This window comes from Dreissena polymorpha, chromosome 7 (assembly GCF_020536995.1).
Source record: "Dreissena polymorpha isolate Duluth1 chromosome 7, UMN_Dpol_1.0, whole genome shotgun sequence".
NCBI lineage: Eukaryota > Metazoa > Mollusca > Bivalvia > Myida > Dreissenidae > Dreissena > Dreissena polymorpha.
In genome coordinates this window covers 8643691-8663843 of record NC_068361.1, presented here as the reverse complement: position 1 = coordinate 8663843, position 20153 = coordinate 8643691, and the positions used below count along the sequence as shown (strand labels likewise).

The following is a 20153-nucleotide window of genomic DNA, read 5'->3' as shown; positions in this document are numbered from 1 at the left end:
TATTCGACACATGTTCTTCTTAACTTTTATTTTAATTTATATTGAAATATATATATAATACGTTTTTTTACACATTTTATATAAATTCATAAATATTTGACAAAATCGTATATACCCGCTTCAAGTGTGCAGTTGAATTTCACTGGCAATAACTTGTTACTCAAAAGGATTATCACTCTAAAGAGCTAATACTAACTAAATTCATCAAAGAAATTACCGAAAAAATAATAATGATTGTCCATTGTGTTCGTCTAAACTCTTTAATTGCTACAAATTGAAATATTGTTTTTCACAAGTCTCATGCGACAGCCATTTGAAAACATTTCTCTATAGCTAAATGTATGGATGAATTTCATTAGTTGAATGTATCTTCTTCAGCCAATCAAATAGCGCAGTTAATTACTTACAGTCAATGAAGCGTGCACTTTAGCTGACGAATGTTAGATCGTCTGTACACATGCCTGGGTGCTAATCACACAAATTGACAGCTGTTTATTGCTTAATAGGGACATATGACAGGAAATACACAAGTGGATTATAACTGTAAGGGGCTCATTTTTATTAAAAATCGTGTCTAGCCAGCCAGCTGGGGGGGCTTTAGCCCCCTAGCCCCCCACCTAAATACGCCTCTGTTGCGCTGTATTTGTGGTAACAAAAAAGTCTTACCCAGTTCTGGAGAATGTGATGGCAAAACTGTCCTGTTGGAAAACCAGTTGGCTGCCACTGTCCATGGAGAGTTGTCCAGCTTGAATCCCCAGTTAAATGTATACCTTTCCACCAATTTCTTGATTAAAAACTCCCTTTCTGTATCAGTTGCTACCACTTTTTGTATAATATTTCTTTCAGAAACGATCTCTGGATTTAGCACAATATTGTGCTGTTCCAAAGTCTTTTTCGGCTTATTTATTGTTATTATACAAACTGCTGCAATAATAAGCACGCAAATGAATATTGTTCTGTATTTTATTTGATACCCTTTCATCATGGTCTGGTTGTTGATAATAGCATAACAGTTTTATTGGCACTATCTGAAATTATAAATGCAATTCAATCTAAGCTAGAAATATTTTTAATCTATTGCCCGATATGCAATAACAATTTCTGAACAGACTGTTGAAATAAACCAACAAATAATCAATGTAAGCATTTCAAAGGTTTTCACTTCATGTGCCAATAATAAATTAATTTATTCGCACTGTATCCGAATCATTAGGAATGATGTATGCATTACTGATCTTCAAGAGATTTTTGTGGTTATTGGTTGTACATAAGCTAATTAAAATTTGAAAAAGTAATTCCATTTGGCAATTGATCATCCACAGCTAGAAGAATAGTCCGAAAAACAAAGTATCCGACTGTGCCAACACATGATCCTTTTTACTATTCTTGCGTTTACATGATGAATCAATACGTGAAATGAATTCCTATGAACTTTATATTACTCTTTCATACGAACCACATGTTTTCATATAACACATTTGTCTAAAAGTTGCACGAATAAGCAAATAAATCAAATATAATTGAAGTTAAATTACCTGCAGATGACATACATGTTTGTTTTTTAAACTTTGAATCAAAACAGACGAATTTTATTCTTGATATCACGAATTTATTATGTTTTAAGACAAACTACTGCTCACTATGCAGTGAATTTATTTAATGTTTAACATTTTAATGCTTTTTTGGCAGAAGTCATTTGCCAATAAGTACTATGCGTAATGAGCATTATTATTTTCTTTCGTTCATTTACGATTCTATATATCGAGACTGTATCGCACATTAAGCGCACTGTTTCGGCAGCCAATGAAGCAAACCAGTCAGTGCTGCTGAAGCTGCTAAAACAAGATATAGTTGATATTGAAATAATGCCAGATGAATAGAATTTGTGGTGTTTCGTTTTGTGCACCGTGTTACAATGGCGCAAAACGAGGTTTACACTCAAGTTCCCCCTCTGCCTCCAAGATATCGATTAAGGGACCTAATTCTAGGTGATGTTCCTGATTCAATTGATAGGTAAGTGTACCTACTTACTTCGTATCGATTTCAAGAGATATTGATAAAATAATATTTCGATTAGAGGTTCTTATCCTTATGCAATAACGAGTTTTAATATTCAACTATGAACATTTATTTGTTATTGTGATAACCCCTTTCACATTGATTTGTTTCTCAATGAGACAAATTGTCACCACCATTTACATATCTGAAAAGGGTAAGTGAATAAAATTAACCAAAGATCTATTAAAGGGGCCTTTTCACAGATTTTGGCATTTTTTAAACTTATTCCTTAAATGCTATATATTGATAAAAGTAAACATTGGATCATAAAAGCTCCAGTAAAAAATCAAGAAAAAAAATAAAAAAGGGAAAAGAACATTGCCCGGAGCAGGTTTCGAACCAGTGACCCCTGGAGTCCTGCCAGAGTCCTGAAGTAAAAACGCTTTAGCCTACTGAGCTATTCCGCCTAGTACACATTCGTGACGTATTTTATACCTTATATAAGCAATCTTCGTAGTTTCACAAAATTTAACGACAAAAACAGAACTCTCCAAATTATTCAATCGTTTCGCGTTGCAACGCTTTATAATTTTTAGGTTTTAAAATCGTCAAAAGATGCATATAATGGCTATATTAGAGCATGGTTAATGTTCAGTATTACTGTTTCCTCACAAATATCATAACTAAAACGAAAACTTACGGATCTGAAACAACTTTTTTCACTTATGTCAATTTACCAAAGCGTGAAAAGATCCCTTTAATATAGATCTTTGATTTAACCAACTATTTTTTTTTCAAACACAAAAGAAAACTGTAATGAATGGTGCAAAACAAAATAAGTGCAAAAATACAATAATATTAAATACATTATTAAAATTCTATATTGTAATTTGATTTATAAAATAAACAAGACAGATGGAATAAATTAGTGTGAACACTAAGTACTACATTTTCAAAAGGTAATACCTGATTGCATTACATAAATAATTACTGTAAAATTAAAAAGTATCAGTTATCTGTGTTGTCTTTAAATTTAAACTTTAGTTTTAGGTGTTAAATATCCTCTGAAATGCATGTATGATAACAAGCAATACTCTGGTAGAGCATACCCCATGTTCCACATAGCCATGGTGCTTATACTCAAAATACATGAAGGTCCAGGCTTTATGAGCCCCTTTAAGATTACATAATATTCTTTTAATCTTCATTTTATAAAGTGACAACAGCAGGGATTTTCAAAAGGCTTGGGGAATCGGACCTTGCCTTAAATAATTGCATAAAAGCAAAACAATATTTGGTGATTATTTTCAAGCACTGTAGCTGAACCAAAAAAAATGTCTGGAGGTAAGCTTTATTTTGGATGAAAACTGCATTAATTATATATATATATATATATATATATATATATATATATATATATATATATATATATATATATATATGTATATATACGAGGAGAAATAAAGCCTATATTTTTCAGCTATGGCTATAGAACAAATCTGATTGATCTCAATTTCATAAATGCTGAGTAGAATATTTATATTTATACAAAAGATGTATCAATGACACTTTCTGCAGGTGCATAGAAGTCAGCAGCTGTTGCGTGAAGTAATATTGTTATGATTGAAATACATGTTGTAAGTGTACCACTATACCACTATACCACTATACCTATTTATTTTATGCTTTCCTGTGGTTTATAGAGAAATATCAGTAAATTAAAACTGATATTTAACTGTTATAAATAGTGAAAAATACCAGTGAAAAATATTGATTTTTTTCACTGTTTTACTGTAATTTTTTTTTTAGGAAAAGACGTCATAAATCCAGCAAAATGATCCAGTTAAACTCTTTAACAATGTAAATTAACAGTGAACAAAGCATAAAATAAAAAGAAAATTTGTTGTACTGGATGAAATATCGATTTTAATTCACTCGTGACCATACACAAAAATACTTTTTCTATGATCACTCGTGAAATATAATTGATATTCCATCGAATCCAACAAATGTCCTCTATGCACTGTATTGGTTCAACAGATTTTATAAATCTCTGAAAATGGAAATTTGTGTAGCAGTGAGTTTATATACCACACAGACTCTGCATCCAAAAAAACAAAAACAAAACATTCTTTCTGTAATGATAATGAATAAATTCTTTCAGCTAGACAAATAAAAAATGCGTGAAAATGTTGTTTTTTTTCAAGGAAATCTTTCTCTATGACCATTTTAGTAAATTGATTTAACCTGAAGCATTACCGCAAATAGCCAGAATATCTGATAATATATATCATAGTTGTTGGAGGCAATATATACATTTCATCAGAATTGCAAAATCCAGTGGTAGCAGACCTATAGTTTGCAATAATCGTCTCATATATACCCCCGGTAAAAGCTTTTGAAATAATTGGATGACCTAGTTGACCACTGTGTTTTCCCTTTACAAAACTCCACACAGTTATGTTTTATTGCATTATTTTATTGACATGAATGTCATATTATAAAATGCCTATATTTTTGTTTTTATACTCAGTATATATATATATATATATATATAGATTGGAGAAATATGCTGTTCAAACAGTGCTAATTACATATTTTATACATATGCCCTAGCGCTTTCGACTTTTCGTCTTCATCAGGGGCTTGTCAACACAGATATGGTTGTACATGCAATATTGGACAGTGGAAAGTTCTAAAAATAGATAATTCAAAATTGATTGATCGAAACTCACCGATAAAAACGTGCACTCGCCTAGAACCGTGTCCGTATTGTTACAGGCTAATTGAATGTTCGTAGTGATTTACAATAGACTGGCTCCAGACTCATTTTAGCAATGAGTCACGCAGAAAACATTTGACATCTGCCAAAACACAACCCACTAAAATATGATGTATGTGTTTTGAAGACTCCATTATGTGTCATTTTTGTTAATTCCATATGGAGCAAGGGTGTTCAGTGCATTATCCAATATGTCTCCCGCGACTTGCGTTGCTCGTCGGACCACTGTGTATTTGCTTCTATACAATTCAGAATGATATTGTCAAACGAGTGGCCCGATTCGCTGAAATGTGCGGCAACGGGAGACCTATTGAATTTGCGAGTTTTCCAGTCGGACCTATGCAGATTCATGCGTATGTTCAATGCCATTTTTGTCTCGCCAACATATTGCTTGTTACATATACTGCACGTCATCAGGTATACGGCATTTGCAGTTTTGCAGTTATGTTTACCTTTAATGGATGAAATGGCACCAGATGTGGCTTTGAAAGTATTTGATGGGCGCATCATTTTGCATGTTTGGCACCGACTGGTGCCGCATGGTTTTGATTCTCCAAGAACAGCTTCTTCGGATTTTGGTGTTATTTTGGCACGTACAAGAATGTCCCTGATACTTTTGGGTCTTCATTACTTGTCTCCATGGACGTTGAATCTCTTTATACAAACATTCCCCACGAAGAAGGCATTGAGGCCTGCAAACATGCTTGGGAAACAAGAGACATAAAAGATCCTTCAACAAAAACATTAGTGGATTTACTGACCCTTATCCTGAAATGTAATAACTTTGAGTTCAATGGGGTACATTACCTCCAAATACAAGGTACAGCAATGGGAACTAAAATGGCACCATCATATGCCAACATTTTCATAGGACATCTCGAAGGACAGCTCCTGAAGGCGGTACCATTGACACCTTATCGCTGGTTACGTTTCATAGACGATATAGACATGCAGTGGTCTCATGGACAAGACAACCTCAAAATATTCCTTGAACTTGCCAACAACTTCCATAAATCAATTAAGTTCACCAGCAAAATATCTAATACACAACACGTTTTCTTAGATACTGTCTCACGAATTGAGGGCAACAGTCTTATAACCGACCTTTATTCAAAACCCACAGATAGCCACCAGTACCTTCTACCTACAAGCTGCCATCCACCACACTGCTGTAGGAATATACCATTTAGCTTAGCCCTTCGAATACGGCGGATTTGTACCCAAAAATCAGATTTTGAAATCCGAACAAAGGAGCTATCCGACCAATTATGCAGACGTGGGTACAATGACACGAACGTATCCCAATCCATAACCAAAGCCGGCAATATACATAGGGAGGACCTACTCCAATACAAAAGCAAAACGCCAAACACTCGCATACCGTTTGTGGTCACTTACCATCCAGGGCTACCAAAAATAAAAAACATCATTGACCGCCACTGGACCACAATCGAAAAATCAAACAAGCTTAAACGTATATTTCCTGAACAGCCCATTTTGGCATACAGAAGACCCAAAAGTATCAGGGACATTCTTGTACGTGCCAAAATAACACCAAAATCCGAAGAAGCTGTTCTTGGAGAATCAAAACCATGCGGCACCAGTCGGTGCCAAACATGCAAAATGATGCGCCCATCAAATACTTTCAAAGCCACATCTGGTGCCATTTCATCCATTAAAGGTAAACATAACTGCAAAACTGCAAATGCCGTATACCTGATGACGTGCAGTATATGTAACAAGCAATATGTTGGCGAGACAAAAATGGCATTGAACATACGCATGAATCTGCATAGGTCCGACTGGAAAACTCGCAAATTCAATAGGTCTCCCGTTGCCGCACATTTCAGCGAATCGGGCCACTCGTTTGACAATATCATTCTGAATTGTATAGAAGCAAATACACAGTGGTCCGACGAGCAACGCAAGTCGCGGGAGACATATTGGATAAGGCGACTGAACACCCTTGCTCCATATGGAATAAACAATCAAAGCGCTGAAGGCACTGAAGATGTTCGCTATTGCATAATTCAACACGCAATTCATTTTTGAAAATTAATCGCAAGTTTGAAATGAACACACGCCATTCAACTTTATAAAGTGTGTGTCATAGCGCACGGGTCGAGTTTTGTGTGCACTTTTTATCATTCTTATTATTTCATAGAAATAACTAAGACAAAATAAAAACAACATGCTTTTTGGAAGTTCTGAAAGCATAGAAAGTATGATGAAAATGGTAATGATAACTTAATATAAAGAAAATTTGCAGTCAACATATTAAAGGAATATTTTTTTGTTATATCAAATGACTATCTCACCAAGAATATAAATTCATAATGAAAGTTCCGTGTACAAAACTTTTGATTTTTGACACCATATACAAATTCAAAATATACAACAATCTTCGTATCTTGTATATGGAGGAATAAAAGTATATAAACATTGCTGTTTATGCTTTACTTATTACCCGAGCAGTTCACACGGTGTCAACAACGCTAACATAAACATAGGTATAGAGCACTCATGCGCTTTTAGGCATGGCTGTTTCAGTTTTCATCTTAGTGACTTTTACATAACGCCAACAGACACGCATGAATATTTTCGAATATTAAATAAGCTGATTCGAGATACAACCTCTGAATTTTTGCTATATCACTGCGTATGTGCTCAATTCAAAGGATGTAGCACTGTTCAGTGTAAGGAATTCCGGACTACTCTCTGCATGCTCAAACGACACAAATTGTGGCCCTGTTACAATTACGCGTTACAATCCATCTCGCAGAATTTCACTTTCGCCTCCAAGATGAGAAAACAATCATTAGCGAAATAGTATAGTGTCACGATAAGAGAAAATCGTTAAATTATCATACCACAATGTTTGCCGTACTTGGTCAGCACGTCTGGAAATCATTCCTCAATGTGTGGATAGGCTGCCATTATTAACAAGTTTGCTATTTTCAATTCAATTTTGTATCAAAAAGCATTGTTCTTAAATGTGGCATTTTCAATTCGCAATGAGATTTGTAATGACCCTCGTAATGTGAAAATGGGTCTTATTCCATATGCGCCCATCATATAAATAGCCCACTCAGCTATCACTCCTTCTGGTAAGGAGAAACATAACATATTGAGTGATTTTAAAGCGAACAGCATCGCCTATGGCCTGACTGCGCAAAAGCACATGTTGGGTTTAACAAACGCTTGCCGAAATGCATAAGACCCATTTTCGCATGACGGCGCTATTGACGTGTGATTTAAATGTGTCGAAAGAAAACTGCGTTTAAATCAAATATAAACATACGATATATTTCGATAGTGAAGAAAGATACTCATAACAAGGCATATGAGGACACATATGAAGTGCTCTCCCGTAGTATATTTTTTATTTTACTCACACTAATGTATGGTTTGACAATGCTACACACATTTCATGCGGTGAATATGCAGCTTACAAGTGAAAAACACAACACAATAGTTAAACTTTTGTTTAATTGTATTTAATTATTTAGAAAAGTAAATTGCTAATTTTATTTCAAAGTCAGCGTATACGCCGACTACATTTTTAAAAGACATTTATTGTTATAAATATATTTAATATAATATATTAGGTTGTTTTCGGTTTTAGCGATTAAAAAGCATTTTCGAGGTTGCCTATAGTATGCCTATAGTAATTCATGAACTCATATCCAACTGTCTATGTATTGAGAACTGTGAATATAAACAAGCTTAACCTTCTACTAACCTTCTGCTATTGCATTCGTATTATTATTATAAATTGTTCGTTATATTCGGGTTTAGCAATTATGAAACTTTTTTTTGTCTATCGTATCGCTGAAGTTATTGTTGAACTTATGTTCAACGTTTTATAAATTGAGAATATAAACAAAGACCTATAGATAATATGGGTCTTTGATATAAATAAGCGTCAACTTTTTCCAGAATCTCTCATTTTACGACCTGTACTACGTCATTGAGTTGTATGCGAGAGCGTAACCTATTGCGTTGTTATAACCCGTAAACTTTCCTTTGTTTATCGACAGACGCATCTATTAATAGCGTCATATATCATGAATGCCAAAACAACCGGGAAAAAGAACCACGTGACCAAATAGGACGCAAAACGCAAATACCATGCGACTACGACTTTTATTATGTAAGAAAGCTCCGCAATTCCTTTGAAGTCGGAGCCTTGTGATTGCTATTACTTAAATAATTGACCTCTAACTGAAGTAAGCAAAGGAAACGCAGCACCTAATTGACCCATTCCTTCTATGTGCGAAGGCAGATTAAATTTTACTAATGTATGGTTTGCCATAACACACATTATAATGTGGTAAATATGCGACTAACAAGTAAAAAACACTTTAATTAAACTTTTGTTTTGAATTAAGTTATTTAGAAAACAAAATTCCAAACCTTATTTCAAAACAGCAAGACTACATTTTTTAGAGAATATTATTGTTATATGTAAATGTTTTTTTTAACAGTTTCAGCGATAATGAAACATTTTTTTATGTTGTCTATCGTATCCCTGTAATAATTGTTGAACTCGTGGTCAACGTATTATTAATTGAGACCTGTGAATATAAACAAGCGTAACCTTATACTACTGCGTTATTCTCACACGGACTTCCCTTTGTTTATCGCCAGCCTCAGATTTATGAATGAGCTGAGCGAAAATACTACGTCACGCACACGCAGCAGAAAGTGGACTATTTTAATCATTCATAAACAATCTCCTCCGCGACACGTACAATACGATCATTGTTTATTGATTCTTTTCTATAAAACACCGTTCGAAAATATTGAATGTAACACGATATTAATATAATGTTGCCATTTGTGAATACACATAATTGGAGAACTCAAACCTCTTGCATAAATTATACAACTCTTTCTTGCGCGGATACGCAAGCGGGTATTGGGTTAATCATACCTAGTCGTATCGACCTGAATTTCACACTAAGCACTTTAGACGTGCGCTAAAGCGCCCATCTAAAAATGACACATAATGGAGTCTTCAAAACACATACATCATATTTTAGTGGGTTGTGTTTTGGCAGATGTCAAATGTTTTCTGCGTGACTCATTGCTAAAATGAGTCTGGAGCCAGTCTATTGTAAATCACTACGAACATTCAATTAGCCTGTAACAATACGGACACGGCTCTAGGCGAGTGCACGTTTTTATCGGTGAGTTTCGATCAATCAATTTTGAATTATCTATTTTTAGAACTTTCCACTGTCCAATATTGCATGTACAACCATATCTGTGTTGACAAGCCCCTGATGAAGACGAAAAGTCGAAAGCGCTAGGGCATATGTATAAAATATGTAATTAGCACTGTTTGAACAGCATATTTCTCCAATCTATTATTACTGCTTTCTGTTCTTGCATCCGTTTTGGATCCAGTGTTTTAGAAAGATTCATTCGTTGGTGTTTAATATTTTTTCTCAACCACATATATATATATATGCAATAACTTTAAAGTAAGTGCAAAATATGTACATGCATGAAATGTGCCATGGTGCTACATGTATTGTTGTGTTCTTTGTAAACATACATCATATTCATTGTAAAATTTGCCATCAATGTCAAATCACAGTGATTTTTTTTTTACCCAATAGGAAGAAGTACCAGTACAAGCCCAATTCGGAAAAATTTAGATTAACCCTGAAATTGGGAAAATTCACCTCCTGAAGTCTTCATATTGGGAAATTGGTGCATTTGATTTTTTGCACACTAATAATACCTCAAAAATGAAAAAAAAAAGAGTGTTTCATGTTGTCAATAATCTATTTACTTTGATTCAAGCCAAAAAGCTGCATAGGGAAACTAAATTAATGTTGCATTTTATTTATTTTTAATTTCATATTTTTTTTTTAAACCTTCAATTGGGATTTCTTTCTGACAAATGGGAAAGTACCTTTTTCCGGTTCTTTAGAAAGAACAAAAAAAATCATTGAATCACTGTATCTTGATTATAAACGTAATAAAACTTGCGAAATTTATTCAACAAATTCATGAATTGTGAGGATGCCATCTGTCTTTCAAGAATTGCTTATAAGATCAGGCACTTCCTTGGAATATGACATTAAGTGTGAAACTATTGTATCTCGTTTAGAAATGTAAAACGGATACATCGTTTACACACTAAACACAAAATGATTTACATATTGTAAGGTCTGACTTTCTGAACATAATTATGAATGTTTGTCAGTCATTGCAAAAGTTTGGTAAATAACTGTGTACCAATATATACACATAGCCTAGTTTTGCAATGATCCATCAAATTTATTCTGAAGATGCTGTTATGAGGTTATCCCAATCGGGAAAACGCCATTTTTCCCTTACTGGTTTCATTCCAGTAATTCACTCTGATAAATGGAACTGATTGCTGGGTCAAACATGATGATTAATTTTGCATATTATGCTGACATGTGTATAAGCTTCTATGTTATATGGCTGGTTATATGTTTTGTTGTTGGATATTTTTATTGTAATGGCTTTAAAACTTATCAACATGATAATCATACCCAGAATTGCATGAATATTTTGGTCTATCAAACCCAAGAACAGCTAAATACAAAAGAACTGATGAATCATTTCAAAAACAGCGAAGTGCAATATTGTGAAACCTATGCATTTTCCCATGAAGGTTTTACCTTAAAAGCACATGAGATTAACTTATAGCAATAAGAAACATACTTGGAAACAGGCTGTTACTGAAAATAACATTCATAGGTTCAGGGACTTTGTTCTGTATATTTCCACACAATTTCTTGATGGCTTTATTTGACAATTAAAGTGTAAAGTCGTGTGTTTGTTTGTTATAGTGGCATCCCTCTAGATAAAGGACCAGCCAGATTTGACTTATGAGACACATAACTTATGATTCTATATTTTTGGCCAGATTCAGGAAGTAAATGACTAGGGATTTAGCCAGACTAGCAAAACAAATATACACAATTCACGTTTTAAAGGCTTCATTTCTAACCCTTAGATACTGATGAGCAGCAAACAGCATAAAACCTGAACCAGACTGTGAGTTACTCGCAGGCTGTTCAGTTTTTATTCTGTTTGCAAAGCCGTTTTCACTTTGCTTTTGAGTGAGAAAGTTAATGCATATACCTAAACTGGCATCTAGTAGTGTCAAGTGGAATTTCAGGGTGGCACTCTTTGCTTACAGGGGATTATGTTAGGAAAACAAATGTACCATATAAGCTGAAAGAACACTTGTCCTGAATTTACCTGTTGGAGACTGCACTGGCAGATACAGAATGATACTTCCCTCAAGGCACATTAAATCTCAAACCTTTTGGACTCGTTTCTAGTTATTTATAGAGCATAATTTACTTCATCATCTTAAACTGGCTGTGTTACCATATATTTGTGGGATACCTGACCTTTTCTACTAAAGTACCTGTAAGTAATGATTGGTTAACAGAATATTTGTACAGTTATTTATTCCCAGAGCTGTTCATTCTTTAGTAAATTTTCTTCTTCTTTTTCTGTTTTCAGTATTTGAACAAAATCAAATATTTCAATACACATACAGTACAGGCACCGTGTACTTAAACAAAAACGCCTGTCCGCAGTGTTCACTTTTCCCGATGGGTGGCATTTCGCAGGGAACGGACTTGCTACTGACCGCTGTGTTTGGCGAAACCCCTGAAATCGCAGCGATTGCATGTTATCGTTAACGGGAACAACTGTGATCACCGCAATGCTGCGCAGCCACCATAAACATCTGTATGCGAGGGTCATTCATGCATTGTGAATGTAAATGTACAAAAGAAAATCATATACTACATGTAGATATTACATGCATGTGCACTTGTATGCGTACTTAAATTTGGACAGTACGTAAAGTCGGAAACGTAAATAAAGTGTTTACATGATCAATACTATTAACTCTTATTGTGTTAATCAATGCAATTGCCCTTTTTAACAACAAATAGGGTGCATAGGTATGTAGAGAATAATAAGTTGGTGACGTGGATGGAGAATGGTTATCTGGCAAGTCTGAGGAAGTTATCGGGTGAGCCTAAGGCGAACCCGATAAGATCCTCCGACGAGCCAGATAACCATTCTCCATCCACGTCACCAACCTATTATTCTATTTATCCTGTCACATTTACAATATTCATTGAAATGTTTCTAAAATATATAGTTTTCCAGTATTTTGTGTTTAAATATTTAATATGGGAAAAAACACGCCGCAGCAAAAACATTGTGACGTCATGCCATGCAAAACGCTTAGGCTAGCTTCCGTCTTGTTAAACAACACAGAAATCGAGTCAATCGTTATTAATTCAATACACAAAGACGAAATTATGCTGTTAAAATAATAATTACTTTACACATATGTTGTAATTTTTTTAATTGAAAACAAGTATATTTTATAAATAGAAAATAGTACAGGCGTGCGCATGCGCGGACAGCAACTGACAGATATTCGAGGTCATGTGGTCATCTAGCCTAATATCTTTTGGGATATTAGGTTACCTGGTTATCGGGCTGATTTAAATGCATGTGACAGGATAAAGTGGTATGCTTCAACATGTATTTCAAAATTCAATCATAACAATATTACTTCACGCTATTATTTTTGTGAATATGCAGACACTGCCATTACGACATTTTTTGTATAAATATAAAAATTTCACACAGCGTTTATGAAATTAAGAACAATCAGATTTTTCTTTTGTTCTATAGCTATAGCCATAGCCAAAATATATAGGTTTTGGTTATGGATATGGTTATGGTTAATATATAACTATAACTATCTGTAAGTTTATATAGACACCGGGTCTTTCCGATGTCAATATAAAAAGTTACTTCCGTTGTACAAAAAATTTGGAAAATGTCAGCTGTTAAACGCGGATGGTTAGGAAACTAATCCATAAACAGAGTGCACGCTCTTGATTTTACAATTCGTTACTGGACCTAAACCATCAGGAAAAAATGATGTTGTGAAGAGTATACTATTAGTTTTAATAGCGCAGGTGGTGATAGATTCTGAAATATTCTGCTGAAAACACCATGGCGATTCTGTGTCTGAAAAACTAATATATACTAGCTTGGCGTTGATGGAGAGGGTTTGGAAATGTGAGTGTGCTCTGAGACTGAAAGGCAGGAGTGTTGAAACTGGTTGAAACAAAATGACTCATCATCATCCTCCATTTGAAAACTTACAATTAATACTTTTATATTTACAAACAACCATCGACACTGTGAAGGTATAATGACTTAATTTGAAAAAGAATTGCTGAGGAATATCATAGCCCAAAATAAAGCGCTCATCTGATCCAGAAATATATGTAAGTTTTGAAGAATTCCTTTTTGTTAAAAAACTCTTGTTGCATAAAGCTTGTGAAAACTAATTGACGCGAAATCTTATCTGTATAAGCACATTGCTTAATGGCATGATTTTGTATTAAGTACATGTACCACTGTATGGGGCAAAGGGAGAAAACTATGCTTTGACTTCTGTGGTAATTTTAGCAGTTACTTCCCTAAGCATTCTAAAGTAACCTCAGTCTGCTTGGTTCCATATGAACTAGTTTGTATTAATTTTGTGATTACACTTTAACATTTTATTTGAGGTAATTAGACATTCTGTCTTTTCATAGTTGTCATCTGTGCAATGTTTTTTCAAATTGCTTGATGAATTTCATATTTACAGTAGGGACAAGCTGTTTTATGGCCAAAATTGACCTTTGGCCTCTAAGTGTGACTTTTACCTTTGAGATAAAGAGACAAGTGTTACACACGACACATACTTTTATGGTGGTTAACACAATTGCAAGATGAATGACGACGTTAAAAGAAAGGCTAAACATACTTACACAAATGCATATTATACTTTACCCAGTTTGTCCCAATGATAATAAATGGCCCAGTTTGAAACTTGGTCACTTGATATCAGACACAAGATCACTTATTCAAATTAAATAGAAAGCTTTGAACACTATAGAGTCCACATTTATGGCCAAATTTTGTTGAAGCTTGTTCAGAACATTTATAGCAATAATATCTCAGCAGTGTTTGAATGTCTGTCATGTAGGCCAGTGTTTTTTTTTGGTCCATTTGGATTGGGAAAAACGTGTGTCTTTTTTACTTAAATTGGGAAATTAATTTTGTTGATTGTATGCTAATGTATACTTTAAAATTGATAATAAAAGTGATTTCAATATGATATTTTCTAAAATTTAACTTATAAAGCTGGATTTGGAGATACTTGACATGTCTTTACTTATTTAAAAAAAGTTCTTTTTTGGAAACCTTGAATGGGAATTTGTAGGTTCCATTTGTGAAAAATGTATACAGTGGAACCCCTCTAAACCGGACATCCCCGGGACTGAGAGGAAATTCCGGTTTAGAGAGGATTCCGGTTTAGAGGGGACATTGAATATTTTACTTTCAGAAGATCAATTACATAGTCTAATTGGGAGAAAAAAAACACTTTCAGCAAATTGTAATAGTGTATTTACATATAATATTCATTCATACTTCATCACATTATAACAATACATGTCACTTAATCTGTTATTTCGAAAGCACAACTTACATCAAACAGTGCACCCTGAAAAACAAACAATGGTATATTTATGCATTTGTTAGTTTAATTTAGTTCCTTATTACTCTGAAAAACATGTCAAGAACGACCTGTATTTTCAAACATCTACCACGCACAATAGTCTTCTCCACCTTGTTTATCATAGCCTGAATGGCTTTCTACATAAAAAACAAAACACACTAAAGAACTCTTTGTTTGTTATCATTAATTATAATCAGTATTCACACCCCTATTGATCGATATTTACATCACAGGACAAGTATCTTTAAATTGTTTTGCGATATTTACAGTTTGCAAATTTTTCGATCACCTTTATCAATTTCACGCGTCTTTAATCCTTCACAACTTGTTGACACTAGGTCTGAGGTGCGATAAACCAACCCTGAGCGGTTTAGAGAGGTACAATTACGTATGGAATAACCTTATTTTGATCCAAAGAATGACCAGTATTCGGAATTGAGGGGATTCCGGTCTTGAGGAGATATTTTACGCATGGTTTTACAGGAAAAAATTTGGGACCGGACAATTTGTCTGGTTTAGAGAGGATTCCGGTATAGAGAGGATCCGGTTTAGAGGGTTTCTACTGTACATGTACTTTTTTCCGTTTGGAATGGGTCCCATGGCGTACCGGACTCAAATTTGAACGAAACAAAACACTGTACAGGCTCAAAATAGTTTATGTCCAAATGATAAATGAAAGCATACCGGTAATTGGGTTAAGTAATTAGTCAACCACAAAGTCACTACTCATAATTAAGAGAAATCTTGTGAACACTCTAGGAGTCACATTTATTTTCTCCATCTTTACGCAACTTGCTCAGCAGAGTTTTTTCTATTTATTTCTCCAACCAGGGAAATAAGGTTTCTGTCCATTGCCTAATAAGACACCTACAATTTTATTTGTAATGTTGAGAACATAGTTATTTATTATTGGAGTAATGTTAACACGTTTTGCAGTCTCATCAACCCTTTCCCACGCTATGTACAAACGCAGTAACTGCAGTCTGTTCTGGTTTTATACTGTTTGCTGCTCATCAGTATCTAAGGGTTGAAAATGAAGCCTTTAAGATTTGAATCTAGTAAGAAAGGTATTAATTAAATTTAACTTTCTAAGGGACTACAAATGTGTCAAATACGTATCTAAGTGGTAAAGAGGGTCACGTAAAGTCAACCACAAAGTCACTACTTATAATTAAAGAGAAATCTTGTGAGCACTCTAGGAGTCAAATTTATTTGCTCAATGTTTATGAAAATTGCTCAGGGCAGTTTTTATGCCCCCTTTCGAAGAAAAGGGTGTATATAGTTTTCGCACTGTCCGTCAGTCTGTCGGTCAGTCTGTCACACTTTTCGTGTCCGCTCTCTAATTCAAAAAGTGTTCATCCGATCTTTACCAAAATTGGTCAGAAGTTGTATCTAGACAATATCTAGGTGAAGTTCGAATATGGGTCATGCCGGGTCAAAAACTAGGTTACGGGGTCACTTAGTGCATTTCAAGGATTGAGTATGGTGTCCGCTCTCTAGTTGAAGTAGTTTTCATCCGATCTTCACCAAATTTGGTCAGAAGTTGTATCTAGACAATATCTAGGTCAAGTTCGAATATGGGTCATGCCGGGTAAAAAACTAGGTCTAGGGGTCACTTAGTGCATTTCAATAACTTCTATCAAAGCGTTTATTGGGGCATATGTCATCCTATGGAGACAGCTTTTGTTTCCATTTATTTCTCTGCTCAGTGAAATAAGGTTTCTGTCCATTGCCAAATAAGGCATTTGCAATGTTATTTGTAATGTTGAGAACAGAGTTATTTAATGATTGAGTCATGTTAACACGTTTTGCAGTCGCAGAGAATGTATGGATGTTGATAACTTTTGAATTATATTCGCTCAGGGGAAAGTGGGCTTTCTGCGTAAATTTGATTTTTGCTAAGAAAGGACTTCCTTTAGACAAAAATATCCGTAAAAACAGAAAGTGTCTTCCCTGATTAGCCTTTGGGAACTGCACATGCAAATTTGGGACAACACTTTAGACATATGCATTAATACTAGTTTTCCTAGGCTAAACTAATTCAAGCATAAATTGCATGTATAAATAGCATATTAGGGAAATTATTGTGGATAATGCTCGTGCATATCTCAGTAATACTGGTAATTGAAGCTTCAACTGCTGTCTTGCATGGCTGTTATATATTCTAAGTTTGGTCTGGATTTCTTAATTTATTTATTTGAATTTTTTATGATGTACTATTTCATAGTTAAGTGCTCTTGTAAAAATAATCAAGAAACACTTGAAGGCCTAATTAAGGTCGAAGGACTGATGTAGTGTAGTTGCCATAGGAATTGTTCTGTTAGCATAACAACATAATGAATGTTAGCTTTTTGGTTAGGAAATTAAAATGGTGCCATCTTTTGGTTGTTGTTGTGGCCATGAAACTTTTTTTTCTTGAAAGTTTGAATATGTGATATAGCCACTGCAGGGCTTGAGCTAGGTATTTGCTAAAGTTGGCAGCCAGTTTTTTTTCTACTTTTTGGGAAGATAGCCCATTGCTTTGGAATTGGGATTTTTATCGGCATTTTCATGAAATTGGGAAAATAAATTCATTAGCCTTTTGTCCACAAGAAAAGTCCACAGATAAGGAAAATACTTAATTTGATATAACTCTTTATAATCATTCAAATTAAAAGAACAAAATCATATAATACTTTGTTAGATGTAATTGAATTAAAATTGAGATAAAATACTCATTAGACACTTCTTTCTAAAAAAATAAATAATTTTTTTGGGGAGATTGGGAATTTTTTGCCACATTTTGGGAAAATAAGTATACTTTTGGGGATTGGGAATATAGCCGAATTTCGGCTATAAAATCGGGCCAAAAAAAAACCCTGGCAGCGCCCTTCCCTGCCAACCTGATCACAGTATCAATGCAAATTTTATATGAAGTTTTAATTAATTAAATTAATTACCGGTAACCTAATGTTGCACATTTTATTAAACGGAACAATATGTGTTAATGTAAATTCTTTTAATATACGCTATACATGTATGCACATGGTATATTGAAAATATGCAACATGGATATGATGACCTGGTGGACCCACTAGCCCTGTTGAAAAAAGAGCATATTGCCCAAAGAGCACATTGCCCTTTTTGAATCCCATCTGGAGTACTGTCTGCAAATCTGATATGGCCACCATTTTTGGTACTTAGCCCTTTCAGTGCTGGAACCTAATTTTGAAGGCCTTTGCAACAGTTTGGATCCAGATGAGACGCCACAGAACGTGGAATTGTTTGCTATTCTGATGGTATTCTTTGAAAAAAAATCGAAGAAAATGCTAATTTTAGAAATTCAGCAGACAACATTTTAGCAGACGACAAATTTCCCAGCATGCAAAGGGTTAAGGAACAAAGAAGCCTTTGAGTACCTGCCGGAAACAGCATGTGGTTGATGGCTCTGGGTTGAAACATGGTGTTGTGAGTCAAACAGACCAATGGGGGAATAACTGCCCTCTATTCAAATGGTAATTGCATTATCCTACTTCTGTATAAGAAATTATTCATGCAATATTTTCTTATTGCTAGTCCATATCTAGATTGGAAACAATCCTTCATCATTTGTCCATCTCTAACTCAATAAGAAGACACGTTTTTCATCATGGTACTGGCATTATTTCCTGTGTTATTGACCTGTTGAGATTGCATTTGGAACTGTCCGGTTTGATTGCAATTTCATTTAGGCCTTCTTTGTCGCTCATGCTACCAGAAAATGTGGAACATTAAGGAAAAATTCCTACAGAATTTGATTATTTAACCAAAATAAAAAATTGTCACTTCTCTTTGTTTAATCAATACATATATCAATAATGGAAATGTTTTATTTCGTAGAAGTTCATTAAACACAGTATTATGTGAAGTTGGAATAAGACATCAATTTAGGAATATATTGTGTTTTTTCATAAGTGCATAATATGCAGTTTTATATGTTGTATTTATTTAGTTTGACAAATTATAATGAACACAGATACTTGCATATATAATAGTATCATTTAAATTAATTTTACTGGCAAACTGGATTGTGTGTTGATTTAAAAAAAAATCCTCATGAAATGAAACTGCGTCCATGAAAATACAATCTTTGTTAATGAAAAAGTCATGGAAAATTGCTTATTAAGCTTGTAGTATAGATAAAATATTACAAAAATAAATTCAGATCATGAAATGAATATTTTTGGTTGAGAAAATCACCAAAATGATGTCCATTCCCATTTAAATGTCTTATTCCAAATTCACATAATACAGTGTTAATTATTATATATATTTGGTAATGGATTGTGGATAAAAATTGAACTGACAGAACCATTATATACAGTTGGTAATGTATTGTGGATAAAAATGAAACTGACAGAACTATACAATTGTACAGTTGAATCTGTGTAAAGCAGCCAGTCAAGAGAATTGGTGAAAGTAACCTCTTTGTGAAGTTTGCTGCTTACCGTATTTTCCTTTGTATAGCGGGCAGTTTTTTATGTCCCCCACTATAGTAGTGGGGGACATATTGTTTTTGCCCTGTCTGTCTGTCTGTCTGTCGGTCTGTTGGTCTGTCTGTTGGTCTGTTTGCGCCAACTTTAACATTTTGCAATAACTTTTGCTATATTGAAGATAGCAACTTCATATTTGGCATGCATGTGTATCTCATGAAGCTGCACATTTTGAGTGGTGAAAGGTCAAGGTCAAGGTCATCCTTCAAGGTCAGAGGTCAAATATATATGGCCAAAATCGCTCATTTTATGAATACTT

The 20153-nt window shown here is 34.3% G+C and overlaps 2 protein-coding genes across 3 annotated transcripts in view; one reads left to right on the top strand and one right to left on the bottom strand.

Annotated features, from left to right (window-relative positions):
- Positions 1 to 1561, bottom strand: part of LOC127838645 (glycosaminoglycan xylosylkinase-like) — a 47768-nt gene extending 46207 nt beyond the window's left edge. The window contains exons 1-2 of one of the 2 annotated variants that reach the window (XM_052366500.1): positions 1536 to 1561; positions 667 to 1028 (exon numbers count right to left, since the gene is read on the bottom strand). In XM_052366500.1, the coding sequence (XP_052222460.1) occupies positions 667 to 985 (319 nt within the window). In that variant the 5' untranslated portion in view covers positions 986 to 1028; positions 1536 to 1561. Of the gene's footprint in view, positions 1 to 666; positions 1029 to 1456 lie in introns of both variants that reach the window. The other variant, XM_052366501.1, reaches the window with a different exon arrangement.
- A 223-nt stretch (positions 1562 to 1784) lies between these two features.
- LOC127838638 (potassium channel subfamily T member 2-like) overlaps positions 1785 to 20153 on the top strand; it is a 149648-nt gene continuing 131279 nt past the window's right edge. The window contains exon 1 of the mRNA XM_052366492.1: positions 1785 to 2013. Coding sequence (XP_052222452.1) covers positions 1916 to 2013 — 98 coding nt within the window. The 5' untranslated portion in view covers positions 1785 to 1915. The remainder of the gene's footprint in view (positions 2014 to 20153) is intronic.